This window comes from Triplophysa rosa, linkage group LG20 (genome assembly GCF_024868665.1).
Source record: "Triplophysa rosa linkage group LG20, Trosa_1v2, whole genome shotgun sequence".
NCBI lineage: Eukaryota > Metazoa > Chordata > Actinopteri > Cypriniformes > Nemacheilidae > Triplophysa > Triplophysa rosa.
In genome coordinates, this window is record NC_079909.1 from 6,556,904 (window position 1) to 6,576,613 (window position 19,710).

General features: G+C 37.5%; 2 protein-coding genes across 2 annotated transcripts; both read right to left on the minus strand.

Moving 5' to 3' along the window:
- Positions 1–187: 187 nt before the first annotated feature.
- On the minus strand, positions 188–9,541 carry comp (cartilage oligomeric matrix protein). Its single transcript, XM_057361884.1, has 19 exons — positions 9,458–9,541; positions 7,767–7,840; positions 6,420–6,471; positions 6,182–6,330; positions 5,922–6,059; positions 5,761–5,835; positions 4,490–4,642; positions 4,308–4,412; positions 4,121–4,228; positions 3,848–4,007; positions 3,659–3,777; positions 3,380–3,432; positions 3,097–3,290; positions 2,451–2,629; positions 2,323–2,371; positions 2,039–2,235; positions 1,771–1,943; positions 1,539–1,678; positions 188–365 (listed from the first exon to the last, which is right to left on the minus strand). Exons 1-19 carry the CDS (start codon positions 9,531–9,533, stop codon positions 310–312), a joined length of 2,250 nt encoding a protein of 749 aa, XP_057217867.1. The 5' UTR covers positions 9,534–9,541; the 3' UTR covers positions 188–309.
- A 3,526-nt stretch (positions 9,542–13,067) lies between these two features.
- diras1a (DIRAS family, GTP-binding RAS-like 1a) lies at positions 13,068–19,070 on the minus strand. The gene is made up of 2 exons (XM_057362697.1): positions 18,814–19,070; positions 13,068–14,772 (listed from the first exon to the last, which is right to left on the minus strand). Exon 2 carries the CDS (start codon positions 14,715–14,717, stop codon positions 14,130–14,132), a length of 588 nt encoding a protein of 195 aa, XP_057218680.1. The 5' UTR covers positions 14,718–14,772; positions 18,814–19,070; the 3' UTR covers positions 13,068–14,129.
- Positions 19,071–19,710: the final 640 nt, after the last annotated feature.

The following is a 19,710-nucleotide window of genomic DNA, read 5'->3' on the forward strand; positions in this document are numbered from 1 at the left end:
CAACATGTGCAAAAACACACGTGAAATGTGTATTTTTGGAACAATTTTGTGTGAATCCCATGTAAATTCTCATGTGAAACCCATGGGATCACATGTAAAAACATCATACTAAAGACTGTATCAAACTTCTTGGAATGATGCTCCAGTCAGATTACTGGACTGGAACTGCTATAAAAAAATATATTAAAAAGTGTAATGACACGCAGGACAGATTGTTGCATATATACAACTTAAAACACACATTTTTGTTACTCTAGTAAAAAAAGAATTTATTTAGCATTTGTCACTAAATAAATGTTGAGCGTGGGTTTAAAAAAGCTGGATTTGCTGGGTTCTGAATGCCTCAAAGTCCTCAGGAATGGTATCTGTGGAACAAAAGGAAATATACAGCAGATTCAGTAACTCGCACGTACCTTACATCCAAATGTGACTTTGCATGTTAGAAATGCATTGAATATTGTATAAAGTCAGCAGTAAGCAAGAGCAGTTTTTATTTCTGCAAAAAACTTGAAACATGAGTTTCTAATGAGTATATGAAATTCACTTTTGTTATCTTTTCGTAATTTTGAGTAAAAGGGGATGTTTACCAAGAAAAAAAAGAATTTTAACCACTGATTGGATTGTGAAACAAATCTTTTTTTATGATAGGTATAGTTTAAAGGGAAAGAATTAAAAAAATCATAATAGGACATGTGGACCATTTTGCAGGATGTAAACAACATTGGTATAAAAGCACTTCCTGTTTTTTTTATCCCTAAAAACTTTTGAACAAAATACAACCAGCAGAACATTTAAAACTTAAACAAATTATTAAATACATATCTTTAAGGTTTATTTATATATGTGAATTTAAAAAAAAAATTAAACAGGAAGTGCTTCAGGACCCGTATTGTTTACATTTTTCGGACTTTACACTATGACTGTTCTTGTTAACATTGGAAAATGCATGTAACCAACAATGAACAATACGTCTACAGCATTTATTCATGTTAGTTTACATGACTTCAGCATTTACTAATATCATGTTTTTTAATCCAAATTTATATTTGTTAATAGCTGTGTACTGTGAACTAACATGAACATTGTTTTGACATTAAATAACATTAACAAAGATTAATACATTCTGAAAAACTATATTGCTCATTGTTAGTTCATGTTGGCAAATTCATTTGTTAAATTCATGTTAACAATTATAACCTTATTGTAAAGTGATAACCGTTTTTAGTCTATAGCAGGGGTTCTCAACCTTTTTGACTCCGAGGCCCCCCACTATATAATTTCTACGCACTAAAATATTTCAGAGCTTGATATCAACTGGAAAAGTGTTTATTCTATATTAAACTTGACAAATAATAAGAAATATCTTAGTTTTTAGTTGTTTCAAATGTATTTCAATGCTCATTTTGTCTCATTTTAAATTATTATTGATGCTAATTGGCCCCCTTGGAAGTCAGCTGGTGCCCCCTTTGTGGGCCACAGCCCCCCTGTTGCGAACCACTGGTCTATAGCTATTAGTAGATTCAAAGACAAGAACTGACCATTGCATCGGTAGCGCAGGTTGGCCCAGATGATGTTCTCTTGAGAAAAGCAGAAAACTCCGAGTCTGCCTCCTCTCATAGTTGTGTCAATGATAATTCCTGTGTCTGCCACCATCTGTGTGCCTTCGTAGAACTGAACCCTGTATCCATAATACACAGAACACTCACAGGGCAATACTTCTAATGAATGAAAAGATGATTTGTTGATGCAACACTGTCATTTTTGTCATACCTGATATAACCTTCTTGAGGTCTGTGCTGGAGGAACCAACGGTAGGAGGTCTTATCTTTCCAGCCAACATTTCTGGCATCTTTCCACAAGAGTTTCACCTGGTTGGATGAGTGACCTGTGTGCCAGAGTGAGTTGCGGAGGTTCTCTCCAGGACCAGTGTCTGACTTCACTGCCTGCCGACAAGATAAAGAAACAGGTGTCATGTTCAGAACCGTAACTTGGATTGATCTGAAGCTGTCATTCAGAAATGTAAGAAACCAGATCATACTTTAAGTTGGATACCAGGCTCGGCAACAGCCCGGAAAGGATTGGCTTGCCAATAGATCTGCTCCACCTGTTTCCACATCACCACGTAGAAACTGGAGCTGTCCTGATAGCCGAAGATGAAGCCTGCGTAGTCATCATCCGTCTCAGTATTCACGTGAAACGTCCCTTCAAAGTCCACGCCATTGAATGCGGTGTAGCCTATGAGAGGAATCAGAAAGCAATGAGCTTAAAATCTGTTGTGATGGCGAATCCACTATGCTGTTATCCTTTGTCATAGCATCTTACCCACAGCCAGTCCAGGATCACTGTTCATGGTCTGAACAATCTCTCTTCCCTGTTGAAAGAATAAGGATTTCTTTGGAAAAGTTAACACTGTGAATTAAACCAAACACACTGAACACACGCAGACTGACCTGATTGAGCACCACCCAGTTTGGATCAATCTGTGCATCACCTTCTGGATCCAGAACAACAGTCTGATAAGTTCTAAAGTCAGTGAGAGTGACCTCAGCATTCTCAGGACAAACATCAACAACATCGCTAAATGTGTCATTGTCGAAGTCGTTCTCGCAAACGTTGCCAATTCCATCGCCTGCAAACAAACAGTCAAGAAAATGACGAAAAAGTCAACATGCGGTGAAGATCCAGGTTTGTTAGTAATTCTGCTGACCAGAAAAAAAAAATGCTGGGTAAGATTGGTTAGTGCTGGTTAAGTCGCATAAACCTAGTCATCTTATGTCAGAGATCGTTCAGAGATAGAGATAGTTCGCCGGAAAATAAAAATCTTTTTAGTGACTCTTTCTTTTGTTTTTTAATTTCTACACAAAAGTAGAAATGATGAGAAATGTCTCAGTGGTTTTGTGTCTATGGACGTCAATGGGGACCAATGTTGTTTGGTTAACAACATTCTTCAAAATATCTTCTTTTGGGTTCTACAGAGGAAAGAAAGATGTATATAGATGTGGAATGACATATTAAGGACACGAATATGAAGGACAGAATTTTCATTTTTCAGTGAACTATCCCTTAAATGATGTTTCTAAGCCCGAAACTCCTAACCATCAAAATCCTCCTGCAGTGGGTTTGGTACCAGACGGCAGTTGTCTGGACCAGGTGGAAGGAGATCAGGAATGCCATCGTTGTCGTCATCATCATCACATTCATCTCCAATGCCGTCCTTGTCTGTGTCCAGCTGGGAGCTGTTGATCACTGCAGGACAGTTGTCTCGGGAATCCTGATGACCATCTCCATCACTGAGGACCGAAAGCCAATGGGAAATTTGACATTCAGATCATAAATATAACCAATGGCAATCATATACTGATGACATGTTATACAGCACCTGTCTTTGTTGGTGTCACAAGGATCGCCAATTAAATCATTGTCCACATCCGTCTGCCATAAAAAGAAGAATTATGAACTATGATGATATCACCAATAGTGCTTCACTTAGTGCAAAATACTTTCATGCCCATTTCAAACTGTATTAGAGTTCACATGTAACCCGAACACCAACCGAATAAACCAAACTCTTGCTTCAAACGAAAATGTACCTAAAGATTTTTGTAAAAGTACCATTAGAGGAGAAAAGTTGATTTGGAGTGTAGGGTGTTATTCTGACCTGATCAGGGTTGCGGATGTAAGGACAACTGTCGCAAGCATCACCAACATTATCACCATCTCTGTCTTTCTGGTCCCGGTTTGGTACCTTTTTGCAGTTATCCTGGTTGTTTTTGATCCCTGATAAGAAAAATCCAAGTCTCAGTAGAATCACACATAATACGCCAATGGAGGCATCTTAAAGTCTTACCATCTCCATCTATGTCGTCATCACATTCATCACCGTCACCATCGCCATCTGTGTCCTTCTGGTCATTGTTTTTGATCAGACGACAGTTATCGCAAGCGTCTCCGTAATCATCCTGGTCATTATTCTTCTGATTCACATTGGGGACGAGGACACAGTTGTCCTGTCAGAGAAGACAGCAAGTATGACGTCATGTGAATGAGTATTAAATATTTTCGTTGTCATTATTCACCAATATTTAGGAACAGTTTTAATAATTGAATAGATTGTGCTGACTTCTGTGTTTAAGATGCCATCTCCATCTGCATCATCATCACATGCATCACCAATGTTGTCTTTGTCTGCATCCTCTTGGCCAGAGTTTGGAACAGTGAGACAGTTGTCCTACAAAAACATTTTTAAGACATTTACTTTGACTAAAGTTTGTTGCAAGAACTTGTTGATGATTTTTATTCTTGTTCACCTTTGCACAGTTCCTCTCATCACATTTCAACTTTTCATCAGGAAAGCCATCGATATCAGTGTCTGCTCCACACAAGTATCCATTCCCAGCCCATCCAACTCCACACTGAAACAGAGCAGTTCATCAGTACCAGTCAAACCCATATAGCAGTCTGAATAAAATCCTCATTCTTATGGACTCACCACACATTCGATCTGTCCATCACGGTGAACGATACATTCTGCACTGGCGTGGCAAGGGTTCGGCTGCCCGTTGCCACAAGCACGCTCTGGTTTACAGCCTTTCACCTGATCCCCATGATAACCAGGCTTACAGCGGCCACAGCGAAAAGAACCCTAAATAGAAACACAGTGAATCACATCAACATTTTCCAACTTATTTATAATCACAATAAAAATTTCAGATCATACAGTATGTGCACAAGAAAGGGAAACCATAATGCAGACAGACCACAATGCAATGGCGCATAACTGTTTTTAAATGATGACTCAAACGACGACTGCACATCAAGGTTATTTTAGTTTAGTTTACTTTGAAAGCATTTATGTTTATTGAAATCAATTTAAAATATTGGCCTGAAAATTATTGGAAAAAATAACCTAACAAAGAATTTAAATGTTGCCTCAGAAATAAACTGAAATAAGTTTAAAGCACTAAAATTTTAATAATAAACCAAATTTAAACTAAAATTAATTAATCTTATAAAGCAACATAAAAATAAACAAATACATAATAATAAAACGACAAAGCATAGGCTATAAGAAAGTTACTAAATATTTAACTAAAATTAACATGAAAACTAAAAATCTATAAATAAAAGCTAATTTAAAATATTTATAAAAACTAATAAAACTCAAATCAAAACAATAATAACTCTGCTGCACATAGCACAAAAAAGTATAATGTCTCTAAAACCAAACTTTAAAGTTTATATTAGTATTATATTGTATAAAATTATATTTACCTTAATATTGCCATTATTGGTTTGTGCCTATTAGTGTTTACATGAATTAATACATGAATAATTGTATAATTAAGTAAATAATTGTACATTTTACTTTAATAAAAGGTAATATTTTAATAAAATATTAATATATGTATTAATATTACTACAAGTTTGTCTTCATAATTGAAGTGTAAATGTGTCTTGAGTTTCAATGGTTCTATACTTTCTGCAGCCTGTTAAAACATTGTGTTTGGCACAGACTCAGATAACTCAGTTTATCCTGTTTTGCAACTGAGTGTGGATTTCAAATAAATCTTAGTCATATTCTTTGTTACTTTGTGCAAAGTTTTGCTAATGGTTTTCTCAGATAAAGGTACAGAATATCATGTAACCTGATGTAACTGCTACTTTCCTGGGTCAAGGCCCATATATTCAGAAACACTGATGTAGACCATATGTGCATGACGGGGTCTGAGGGGTCTTGACAGACCATAATGTATCACTCACCGGTGTGTTGACGCAGTTGGAGTTCTCCACGCAGCCTCCATTTGAGTTCTCACATTCATTAATGTCTGCGCAGATCTGCATATATGAGTTTTCATTTCAGACATTCTATCCAATGGCTGTGTGCATTGAAAGATACTCGCACAGAAATGATACATGCATACCTGCTTGTTGGCAGATGCGTATGCAAGTCCTACCCCCTGCACCTGAGGACCCGCGTAACCAGCAGGACAAGGGCCGCAGCGGAAACCAGGTGATGTATTTATGCATCTCACCCCCATGTGACATGGCATTACCGAACACTACACACAATAATTCAGTAGAAACATAAACTGTCATTTGGTGTGATGTAAAAATCAAAAGTCAACTCTTGAATATTTATTGTGAATGGTATCCAATCCCATAGTGCCAATATAGCTGTCACCTCATCAACATCCATACAATGAGTTCCATTTCCTGTCAGACCATCTGGGCATGGGCCACACCTGAACCCACCGGGTGTTATAATGCATTCAACACCAGAGTGGCAGGGGTTAGGATCGCATGCGTTCTGCGGTTCAACTGGTCGCATGCCTGCAAAGGAACGCGCAAAAGAATTCACAATTTAGATGATACACTTTCATTTACAAAAACGGTTTGACAATAAGCTCAGAATTCCTCACCACAGGCTTCACACTCCATAACCGTGTTCTTCAGAAAAACAATTTCCTGTATCTATAAAGATGAGATGATTTTATAGCTTTATGGAAAATTAATTTTAAAACTTTAGATCTTGTCACGTATCTGTCTCTTGTTTCCCCTAGTTGTTGTGGACTTTTAGTTTGTATTCCTTAGTTCCTGTTTCCTGTGTTATGTTGTAGTTCTTTTTGTTCATTGGCTCCCAGTTGATTTCTGTCATGTATCTGTCTCTTGTTTCCCCTAGTTGCTTATTTAGACATTTTGTCTTCTGTCACGAACTGCACGAAGATGCACAGATTCTGATCCAAATGCAGTGTATTTATATATATTTAATAAAACCAAAGAACACATGTACAAAACTCAAAGAGATAATGAAAGAACATCCATACAATGCAATAATACCAGGTAACAGGAGAAACAGGGGTAGTGTTGGGTAAGTTACTCTGAAAAAGTAATTAATTACTAGTTACTAATTACACACTCAATAGTGTAATTAGATTACTGTACAAATTACTCTCTACAAAAAGTATTTAAATACTTATTACTAATTACTTTCTATATGTTATATCAACCTTGATTAGTTAAGTGAGTCAAGGATAGACATGAAAGACTCTCAATTCATTCAAATAAATCATATAAAACTACATAAAGTACAATTATTAACTGACTTGTATAACAAATGTGTGAAAGATACATTAATGCATGCATTTTAAAGTTAGATTTTGAATTTTAATGTCAATTCCACTATTGTATACATTATACAGTATTTAATTCAGTTACATCAGAAGTAACAAATAAGAGTAATCCCTTACTTTACTTTTTTAAGGGAAAAGTAATTAAATTACAGTAACTAATTACTTAGTAACTAGTTACACCCAACACTGAACAAGACACACATGGGAGACAATCAAGTGGGAGCCAATGAACAAAAAGAACTACAACATAACACAGGAAACAGGAACTAAGGAATACAAACTAAAAGTCCACAACAACTAGAGGAAGCAAGAGACAGATACATGACAGATCTTTAGGTGTCAGCCATTTATAACACTTAAAACAAATGATCATAGTTTCTGGACATGGTACAGTTTTTAATAAAACGTTCTGGAAATGCAGAATGGTGAGAATAACCTATTTAACATTGATACAACATTAGAACAATTATCTTTAAAATCTGGGTATCGATTACTGTTGTAGGGGCTGTAACATTGTTTTTAATACATTTCAATAATTATGCTTTCTGTGAACTCGCTGTCTTCCTGCTCAATTGTTTCAATCCTACAGAAACCATTCAAATAGACGAATATAAGACGAAAGACAGTGTAGTTTACCTGTTGTTTTAATAATTCTTTGATTTCAGCAAGCTCTTGGTTTGTGCCTTTAATCTGTTTGATAATCTCTCCATCTGTAATAAAGAATGTGGATTTTAAAGGAGTTTACTACATCCTGGTTTATTTGTAAGAAGTTTACCTATAAATAGAAATTCTGCCATCATATACTTACCTTTACTGTATATCAAATGGAAACTTTAGCAGATCTCTCATATGTGCTCTTTTCTGTACAATGGTTGAGGTCAAGGCCATTCACTTTCATTGTATGTAAAAGAGCAAATTGGAGATGTTGCTAAACTTCTTTGATGACTTCTTTTATAAAAAAAAATCATGGAACAACATGAGCATGAGTAAGCCATGACATTTCATGTCTGTGTTTCGTTTTTAGGTGAACTATCTCTTGCAAATAATAGAAGCAAGAACAACGTGACAGCGCTATGATTAATGTGTATAAAGCTTAGATCAGAATAATGTGTTTTCCAGCAGGTTCTCAGGATGATATTCAGCATGTGATTTTTGTAATCTATTTCACAGCCATTCAGCAGGCCCCTTGTAGCCTAAGCCTGAGCTGATTATGGGGCGATTCACATTTCTCGACGCGTCTAAAACCGCGCGGAAAACGCGAGCATTCTGAAAAGTATTTCCATCTCGATGCGGCGCACTAGAAAAATGTGCGCGCCGCACCGTTCAAATAGCCGAGTGTCTACATTAAAATTACGAAATTGCGCGCGCAAAAGACGCGAAATGTGAATCGCCCCAATGATTATTACTGCATAACTGCTAATGGTTAATTTGTTTCCTGTATTTAAACATGAAAACATGTCCAAATAAAAAGCTTCATTTGGATTCCTCGTGCACGCTTTTGTGACACCACAGGAGTAAAGTGTGATTTATGAGGTTAGGTTAGGCTTAGTTATGTTTTTCTGAGCCACTAAAATTATCACATGAACCTTAAACCATTTATTTCCTTTTGTATTAATGTTGGGTTACGTTTAGGTTTATTTTTTCTGTACGTGATTCTAGTACATTTGAGTAAAAGAAGGACGCAGAAAATAAAGTTAATGGCGGTTTCTGTCAGAGGTCTCCCTCCCCAGAGGGCAGTTTGAATAAACAAAAAGAAAATGTGCTCTTTCCATTGGCGATATCAATGTTTTCCATATGTATTCCAGGCATAAATTCAACATATCAGTCAACCATCTTGCCTGGTGGGCCACTAAAAATGTTGATCTTTCCTGAAATTTAGTGTGCAGAACTTACAAGTTCTAAAAACTTGTAGTATGTTTTCTAAAATGTGTAAGTTGTTTTATGTAATTAATAATATAATTTAGAAGTATATCATTTAAAAGAACAAAACACGAAAACATTATGTAAAATCCATATCAAATAATGTAATAATTATTATAATGTAAATATGTTATTATTCCAAATTATTCCAAATTATTTAAAATTTGTGATTTCTAGAAAAGAAAAGCATTAATCTTAATGAAATCAAATACAAAAACTTTTATTGTTAATTGTCATTAATTATAAAATATGAAAATAATTTGTATTATAAAACAAGAATGTTCAGTTCTAAAATAGTTAAACACCTTGAGATTATTTTTTAAGTGCCATAGTCATAGAAAAGTAAATTGTTCAAAGTTTGTGTAAACTCTGCACATATGAAAGTGAATGCAAACACGTCAACTCACCTCTGGATATTCCTTGAGCAGAAAGCAGAACGGGTAGCAAGCATAAGCAAGAGCTGAACAAGAGCGTCCACTGCATGGTCAGTATGTCTGAGGCTCTGAATGTCTCTGTGTGCTTCTTGTCTCTGCAGCTTTTATACCGCGCCTCTGATGTCATGTGCAGTCTGGATCTTCACACATCACACCTTTCACAGCATTCCAAACTTCACATGTACAGTGAGGAAAAGCCTCAAACCAAAAGATGTTATGTGTGCCAATGCATTTATGCATTAATCCTACACTTAAGTAAATAAAAGACACACTGAAAAACTTTGCTGTAGTTTTGCAGCAGGTTTGCCAGTAACTTACTGTAGATTTAATTTTGTTTTAAACATAAACTTATAGATTTTGTAATTTAACTAGATATTTTCTTTTATAAAACAAGACTAAATATCTTATCTCTTTTCTTGTTACGTAAATGTATCATAATTTAAGAAGTTTTAAATGTTTTTACTAAAACAAAAATGCTAAGAAAGAATGTCAGTGTTACGGTGCTAATGCTAGTAATGAGACCAGTCTCTTCTTGCTTATTTTGAATCTCAAAAGTCAAAGTGTTTTAATTTTGATTAAAGTAAAGTTGAACTCAAATTAAAAACAGTACTAGTATGAAAATATTAAGTAGTAATCAAATCTACGGTAAGTTACCTGCAAACCTGCTGCAAAATTACAGCAAAGTTTAACAGTGCAGATTTAAGAAGATTAATTAATAATAAAACTAAATAAATAAATAAACAGATAGCAGAAAAACTTTTCCAGTTTGGTGTGCAATATGCATCAGAATGTTGGCAAACTGACTGTGGGAGGCCCGTGGGCGATCTGAGGCTGAAACTACGTAGTCACCAACAATAAAGCTTCTTTAAATTAACCATCCTTTGCCTACATCTCTGCACTTTTAAGGCATTCCCAACCAACTTCATGTACATCCCCCTTGCACTTACGTTTGTAGTAAGTCAACAACCATAAAATTATATTGGACCATTTGTCTTTTAAGTCGTATAAAGCAAAGCATCACTGAGGTTCTCTGCACAGTTGAGGGCTTTTATTATAGTAAGTCTTGTTTGTGGATAATTGCATCCACAGATGTAGTTTGAATTCCATCTTGAAGAACCCTGGGGTACATGTGGCGCACCTTCAGCTCTTGTACTTCACTACATTCTGCTGAACTCTCCCTCTGTCTCACTCACTGTGAGCTTTTCTGGAAAAACAAACACAGACGCTAACAGGCTTGCGGTTGCTGTTTTCAGCAGTTTTTCAGATGACACGGGAAAGAGAACTAAACAACTTTTCTCAAAATGCTTCTTCATTTTTGAGTCATTCAGTTTACGGGATTAATGTGCTTGATGTTCCACAAGATAAAAACATGTCTCAGATTGACTCTGCTGACTTTTTATCCCACAACAAGTATATGTTTTGAGATTTACAACCTGATATAGCCACATTTTTCATCAAAGAAGGGGTAAAATAATGCTGACAGCTGAGAATGTCACTGTCAGATAAGGTTCCCCAATGTTCAGCAAGGGAAAAAGTGGGATGGGCTGGATTTACAATCCATTAAGAGTATACTAAACATTCAGTCACTGCCTTCTTTTCTGGCGGGCACTGATATTTGTACCCTTCTACTGTTTAATTCGTAGGCCTACATGACTGCAGGGGAATGCATCCTAATGCCTAATACATCCTAATATTTAGACACTGTTCCCCATGTGCTTCCTATGACAGAAAGTTCCTATGCGTGTCAAATTTACAGCAGGTGGGTTCTGAGATTGTGAGCCTGACATTGTTCAATTTGAAAACAAAAATGTGATTGTTCATATATGTAAAGTTTATGTATAGAGTAAACTAATGATGACCAATTTCTTTTGTTAAAACCTAAGTAAAGTAATGCAGCAAAACACAACATACAGCACAAGAAATGCTTTGTTTAGTTACCTTCAGTTTCAGGAGGCACTTGAAATGTTTTTTAATGTTTCTAACCTCTCTTTTACCACCAGAGGGCAGTGTCAGAACATTAAAACACGCCACAACAAACTGGGTGATGAATGGAAAGTGTCAACAACACGTCCAGCGAGATGTGGGCCATTTCACAGCTGCATTGTATGTTCTTATATATTTACACCTTCTGATCAAATAACGTATAAGTACTGTAACTGTAATTGCTGCGGTTTGTGGATAGTTTGGTAAAAAAAAGTAGGCCTATATGCATTTGGAAGCAACAAATATGTTTTAACAGAGTGTTTTGGGAGACGGTTTCAGCAGCAACAACATAAGCAAACGTTATGTCCTGTGGCCCAAACTTAACTTCCGGTAGACCTCCGCAAAGAATCAATAACTTTTTTAATTTAATTTAATGCAATTATTATATGAAATAAAATGTTAATGATATATAAATAAAAAATCATATAAATTGTTTTATTACAACCAAACACACACCGGAAATTAACTTCGGGCCAGGCTGCGTGTGCTCACTAAATCCTTGGTGTTTCGAGTCAGATCCGTGGGCGTGGCTTGTTGGTTTGGTAAAGCTTTGGTGTTTCAAGTCTTACGAAACCTTTACCCTAACCCACACCCTAACCTTACTCTAACCATTTAAACTACCTATGATTGTTAAAATTGACGAAAAAACACGTTTGGGTGATGACGTAGTGAGAGCCCAGGCGCATGAGTCCCATGAAACCTCGCATATTACTCAGGCCTATGTTATTCTACAAAGGATATGCTCTATGTTTGTTTTGTGTTCTGTTTTTTGTTGATGGTGTTTGCACCCAATAATATTATATAATAATGAATAAAATATTTAATAGAATATTGTTTACTGTTCCCACATACTTTTATATTATATGTAGATAACTGTAAATTAAAATTTTAAGAATGATTCCTTGATTCTTTGTGGTAGTTTTACTTTAATGTAATGTCTTGTAAAGACTTTTTGTATAATGTAACCACGTATGGTGTTAGACGTGACTGATACGATCTAAATCTCACATGCCATTAGATTAAAATAAAACCACTATTTGCCTGGAAACCAGTGAAATGTCCTCATAAGTTGGTGGTGGTCATGATATTTCACTATGTCAAGGAGGACATTTGGCCCTCACAAGCCTATCCAAAACCTGTATACACACACCTGTTAATTATTGCTTCTTCCCTTTGAATCTTTAGATGTACACCAGCAGATGTTCCAGCAGATGTCCTATCCTGTCTGTATCTTCAGCAACATTCCCCTAAATCAATGACCAGCATTTTCCGTCATCATGAGGACCACAGTATCATAAGAACCTAAAGTATGTTTCACCTTGGCTTATATATACTGTATATCATTTGATATAAAAATGTGGATTGGAATAATTATGGGCATTTAAAAGCAGTTCACTAACTTACCGTTTACGGATGTAAAAATCCTGAAACAGAAAACTCAGAAAACGTCAAAGAAATACAGTAGCTAAAACTCTAACCTTACACGGAGCACCACAGTGTGAACACTTTTGGGTGAATGTATTTCACACTTACATGCAATAATTTGGGATAGGAGAACGTATTTAAATAAATCCACAAAAGAAGACAAGCCAGTCGTTGTTTTACTTTACGTTTGTGCTTCTTTATTTTTCTGGTCCCTCACATAATATTTATTGAATAAACACTGTTTCTGCAGTAAAGTTGTAAACGCGTTTGACAGGAACATGTTCGTAAAGGTTCACGCTCTGTGTTTTGAATGTGCTCGAGATTCTAAAAGTGCTTTCATATCATGTATTGCTAAAGCAAATGGCGTTAAATTATGGGAGGAAATATTGACACCGACAGGAGAAAATGGTCTGTACAGGGGATTTCATTAGTGCTGATAATACACATATAGAGTTCACATACAGGATATATGTTAGATGACGAAATGCATATATTAAGGTTTTCCAGTGCCATCAACACTTGAAAAACGTAATGTTAAAACGAAACACCGGCGGACAGCCCCCTCCCTGAGCCCCCCCACCCGTCACAAAAAATAGCCTTTATAAATAATCACATTTAGGACTTATTCACTGTGCTTTAATAAGATATAGCTCTGTTCTGGATGAAAAGATCTCAAACACATTTAATATGAAGGTAGTTTTCTATCGTCAGGCATGCATTACGCACTTAACTCTGTTATACCAGGTTACGTCGCTGGCAAGCTAAGAATGTCCTTCGTCCCGAATTGTTTTCTAATTCATAATAGGTTTTTGTGCTGCTATAGTATGCAATTTGGAAGAGCAGATAGTGTCCCCTCTCGAGCTGTGCTTTTCCATCTTTGGATGAGAATTGCTTCCGATGCAGAACCAGTTCAAGACGTTCATGTCTGCATTTCAACACCGTACCGTTAAAGACACAGCCTCGCGTCAAAAGGGCCATATTGATGATTTTGGTCTGTCTTGAATTCAAGTCTGCATGTGTGATAGTCATGGGACGTCCTTCCTGCTTGACGTGTCAGCTCATCAAGTCTCGTACACAGAGTCACTACAGGAGCCAAACATAACGGGGAGACGGTTGACGGTTCGGATGCACACTAAAGGTTACCTGATTGAGACTGAGAGAGGAGGTGAGGGACTTATGTACATTTTTGAGGAGTCAGTTACGCGTCGAGCCATGCCATGGTGTATTCTGCCATCTCCTACATCACACTGCACTTGGCCTTCAGCTTATCCGCACGTCTCTGCTTGCTGGAGCGCATGTTCAGGCTCATGTCACGCTTCTTGTCCAGGTTCAGCAGCTCCTGAAAAAGCTCCTTGACGTTGGTGTTGGTCTTGGCCGACGTCTCCATGAATGCGCATTTCCAGATGTTGGCCTGAGCTTCGCCCTCCTTGGTCTCCACCTCTCGCTGGGTCTCGTCGCTCTTGTTGCCCACTAGCATGATGGGGATGTTCTCTACGTTGCTTTTGATGGCCAACACCTGCTGGTAGATGGGCTTGAGCTCCTCCAGCGACTGCCTGCTGGTGATGGAGTAGACCAGGATGAAGGCGTGGCCTTTGGAGATGGACAGACGCTGCATAGCAGGGAACTGGTGGCTGCCGGTGGTGTCGGTGATCTCCAGAGTGCATACGCTCTTGTCGCAGCTGATCACCTGCCGGTAGGTGTCCTCCACCGTTGGGATGTAGGTGTCCCTGAAAGTGCCCTTTACGAAGCGCAGAACCAGGGAGCTTTTGCCCACGCCCCCGGCTCCGAACACCACCACCCGGTAATCGTTACTCTGCTCTGGCATGCTGCTCGGGTGTATCGGGGTATCTGACGATTAACACTTGATGATTCCCTGAGATCTGAAAAACAGAAAAGCATAAGATGCATTTGATAAATGTGCACATCATGAGAGGTGGACACCAAATTGACAAGAGAATCCCCCACATTCACAGTTTCTCAGAATTTATCAAACGGTCTGAAAAGAAAAGAAAACCAGCACTGGTGCTTTTCAAAGTAACCCGTCACCTTATCTCATCATTACTTGTGTGTGCATTGTGTTCGTGTTGTTGAATCATGTTTAGAAAATATGTCCACGCCTCCAAAACATCAAATCAGTTAAAGGGATAGTTCACCCAAAAATGAAAATTCTATCAACATTTACTCAACCTCGTGTCATTTCAAACCTGTATGACTTTCTTTCTTCTGCAGAACACAAAAGAAGATATTTTGAAGAATGTCGGTAAACGAAAACTGTTGGTTCCCATTGACTTGCATTGGTTTTGTGTTCAATGGTTTTGTGTTCAAAGTCAATGGGGGCAAACGGTTTTCGGTAACCAACTTTCTTCAAAATATGTACTTTTGTGTTTTGCTGAAGATAGAAAGTCATACAAGTTTAAAAAGAGCTAGGGTGAGTAAATGATGACATAATTTATGTTTTTGGGTGAACTATCCCTTTAAGGCATATTCACGTCAAGAACAGCTATAAAGATAACTAAATTGATAAAGTTGTTTATTTTGAGCTTACATGCTAAAGTCTCACACTTGAAATGGGCGAGCTCTTTAAATTCTAATGGATTTTGATTTTGACGTTTTATCATTTATCAGCTGGAAAAAATTGCTCTGAAAATGATCCCAATGAATAATACAATGCCTGTTTTATTTAAACCTGCCCAAATTTTATTTATTTATTTATTGACATCCATTGTAGGAAAAATGACAACGGTAGTCAAAAGTGCCCCAGAACTGTTTGCTTTCCTACATTCTTCAAAATATCTTCTTTTGTGCTCAACAGAATAGACATTTTTCCTACGATGGTAGTCAATGGGGTCCAAGAACTGTTTGTTTACAAGCACTCTTCCAAATATCTTTCCCCGTGTTCATCAGAGCAAATAAATTTATACCGATTTGGAAAAAGTCAAGCGTTTGTAAATGATGACAGAATTTTCTTTTTCGGGTGAATTGTCCCTTTGAATACAATTTCGTCTTTCTTCATCCTGATTTTGGGGTGAAATAAGACCCGGAAATAAAATACACAGAATGTACCATAGTGCACCACTTACAACAGGGCTGTATTGTATTATTCTTTGCGCACACATGGTTGATCTCCAACAGAATGGTCAGCATATTCTTATTTGTGTGCTTTATATGTATACAGGAGTGTATATGTGACTTTGTGCATACGCCTGTATGCCATTGTGTATTGAGTAGGATGGCTTTTCTGCCATCAGCATCAAGGTCATCTATTAATGACTCATTTATCTCGCTGTGAGGCAGCCGTTGGTCTTGGTCTCCTGTGGAAAGCAAGATCACACCGGATATTTCTGGCACCTCACAGAATTCTCGCAGCATTCGGACACGGAGGCCACTTCCTGACTCCCTCAACAGAGATTTATGACTCATTTTCAGATGATGGATGGTGATTAATGTGATTAACAGAGAACCTGTCTGTGTTTAAGAGCTTGAAAATGCTCCGTGGGTCGCACATCTCCTGCAGCCCCGGAGGAAAATTCAGCCATACTTAGCCTACCAGCAATGAACAGACTTCCTACAGACTTTTCCTTTGGTTTGACAGCAGTAAGAAATACAGCCTGAGCTTAAAGCACGTTTATAGAGATTTTTATGTTCAGAAGCTGATTATATTTAGAAGTCAAGCACTCATAAAACTCGTGCGTCTCATATTCCACCATTTTACTCATATGGTCAGCTGCAAACACCAGACATTTTATGTATAAGTTTTGCAAATCCCGTCTACTGGAGTTAATGAATAGGAGCGTCAGGGGATGTGTCTGACAGCATTGGGATGGGGTTATGAATGATAAATGCCAGATCATGATAAATAGTTACACAAGGTGCTGCTTCTATTTGTACATGCCGTTCCCTTTTGCAGACACAGTACAGAATTGTAAGCTTCAATCGGATTCCACACCAATATTTTGATTACCAATATAAAGAGCTACTAGATGCAGGAATTGCACGTAAAGTACAACGTTCCAAATGCAACTTTTTATGGCATGGGCTGTACCTGTAAAGTTGCTATTTTGCTTCATTTTTACATTTCTCTGGCAACCCCAAACGCCCTGTCTATTTGTGAAGTGTATTCTTTGGCAGATTGACTATTTCCATTGTTTTAATATGAATTAATTTAGATTTTTTAACATTGGTGTTGTCACCTTTTTGGTGTCTATATTAATTGCCTCAAAACAACAAGCATCCTTGGTCATGCATTTCAGTGATTTTCCATTGGGTCTCCTCATACACTGTAAAAATCATTATTTTAAACATAAGTCAATTCAAATGTATTTATTGAATATATAGAATGCACATTTAATAAGTACAGGTAATCTATTTATATATACAGTAAATAGAAATGTGTATACAAGATATATACGAAAAAGAATACAGTAAATGGTATCATTGCAATTTCTATTGTCCTATAAAAATACTGCTAAATATACTAAATACTAATCTAAAAAGTGATATACTGTATACTTCTCCTGAGACTTTTAGAAGACAATAAGTCCTGAAGATATATTAAAACACAAAATGCATTTCCAGCTTACATGGAAATGACCCTTAAACAGAAGAGAATATTATATACGAGAATAGAAGTGCAATATCAAATTGCAGTAATACCATGAAATGTACTTATTTTGACATGGCATTAAAGTTGTCTGTACTGGTTTGTAACAGCATGCATGATGTCACGTCTTTGAACATCTAAGCGTACATCAAAGACTCTCACTGTGTCTCCCTGTGGTACTCGGGGATCTCTGTTGTGCATCTTTTTTGGAAACCCTGGGAGTTCTCCAGTTACTGTGGAAACAGACCTCGGGGGCATGTACATGGTGATGGAGACAGAGGTGCTGATGAAGGGGAGGTAGACTGAGCTCAAAAACAGACATCTAATGTTGGATGGGGGATAGACATCAAAATTTTCTGTCAGTTCAGTTACCGTAGTAACCAAACAACAAACTGTGGCTTCAATCTACGTCACTGCAGCCTATTCCTACACTGATTTGCTGAAAAACTATTTATAGGATAAACTATTACTACTGAGTAAAATGAAATCTTAACAGGGAAGAAAAACCTGGAGATTGCTTCGGGGATCTTATAGGCTACACTATTGTTCATTTTGTTTTGATTTTTGCTCAATAAAAATAAGTCTTCGAGAGGTAGTGAGACTTGCAACATGTAAACGTCCGTCTCATGCGTCTAAAAATACCACAACCGAGCAGCTCCATTCTTACTCTACAGGATTCTGGACCCTTTCCAGCTCTGATGGAATTTAGATATAGACCCTTTAAGATGCGTCTTTTAATCAATGGCTTTTGCTTAGTATCGCGCATAGAGCTGTGATTATAGACAACATTCAAAACAGACATCCTGTTATTTCCTCTCAGCCTGTTGGGTAAAGCACAGCATAGGCCACGCAACATGTACGAGCGCTTCGAAGCTATGGTCGAAATGAAATTTTAAATGATTAGAATTCATTTTTATGTCACGTATGTCGCAATCATGTGACATGTAAATGCATCATCCCGGGTTAATTCCCTTCACATGACCGCATGAACGGAACGGTGTTTTTGTGAAAGCTGGTAAAGGCTACTGATGTGTCCATAAACGTTGGTTTGGCGTCAAATGAGCGTCGTTCCCGCACACAGGCGACGAATAATAAAATGCAAAGGCTTCTCAAAGTCATTACGTTGCTCGGCATGCCACTGCCTTTCCTCCATTCGCTGTGCTCGGAAAGGATGCTATTGCGCTCCGTCACAAGAAATTGCGCAAGGACGCGCGTCAAAGACATTCTCGAGCGACATCGATTAGCGAAATACGCGTTTGTCTAAACGGCTGTGATGTGAAAACATAAATAGCTCGTAAGAAACCAAACCATTTATTCTTACCTGGTGACTTGTGTTGAAACGTCCCGAATCTTGTTACTTATATATTGTAGGAAGCATTAGGAGATCAGATACACGACAAATGTCTTACATTCTATGGCGTGCCAGTCCCGTTTCATTTTCCCGTGTTATCTGCATGGCGTTTATCGAGCGATGTCGCTGAAAATGCTGTTATTGCTCTTCGGGCGGGCGGGCGTGCGCGTCCTCTGTGACGCACACAAGCGCAAGAGATGCTGCTCACCCCCGCGTCCTGTGTCCCGTTACACGACATTGGCAGCGATGAGAACAAAAACCCCACCTGCTCAATACCGTTAAACCATTTTCCATCAACGCCATGTTAATCATACAACATTGTTCCGTAACGGAAGGAGGTCATGCTCTGTTAATAAAACACCATTTTGTGCGCAATATTCTACAGGCAAATACTGAAGAACAATCTTATCTGAATGATATTTTAAAAGGGTTATATAAGACAATAGTAGTAATAAGCGATGTTGTTGTGCCTCTACATATAAAATGTGATATATGGACAGATTTCAGTTATGATTAAGAGAGCTGTTTCTACTGATAGGACAACTGAAATCACATGCATTTGTGCCCTCTAATAATAACAATTAAAGGCTAAACACCAAACAATATAATACTCATTATATTTGTTGTAATATTCTGTTTAATCTTGTAACAACAGAAATCTACTGACACACCTTAAATACAAGGTGTGTACATATTTGCGTCACCACAGCCACGTTTGTTCTTTGCTGAACTGTAGTCTCTGTCTCCCTCCAGCGGCTTTTACGCGAATCGACAAAATACTCAGTTCACATAAGTAAAGCGTTTAAAAACCATTTAAACAACAGCGGTGACGGACTAGCTGTCACAGACAGGCAGTGGGAATCCCAG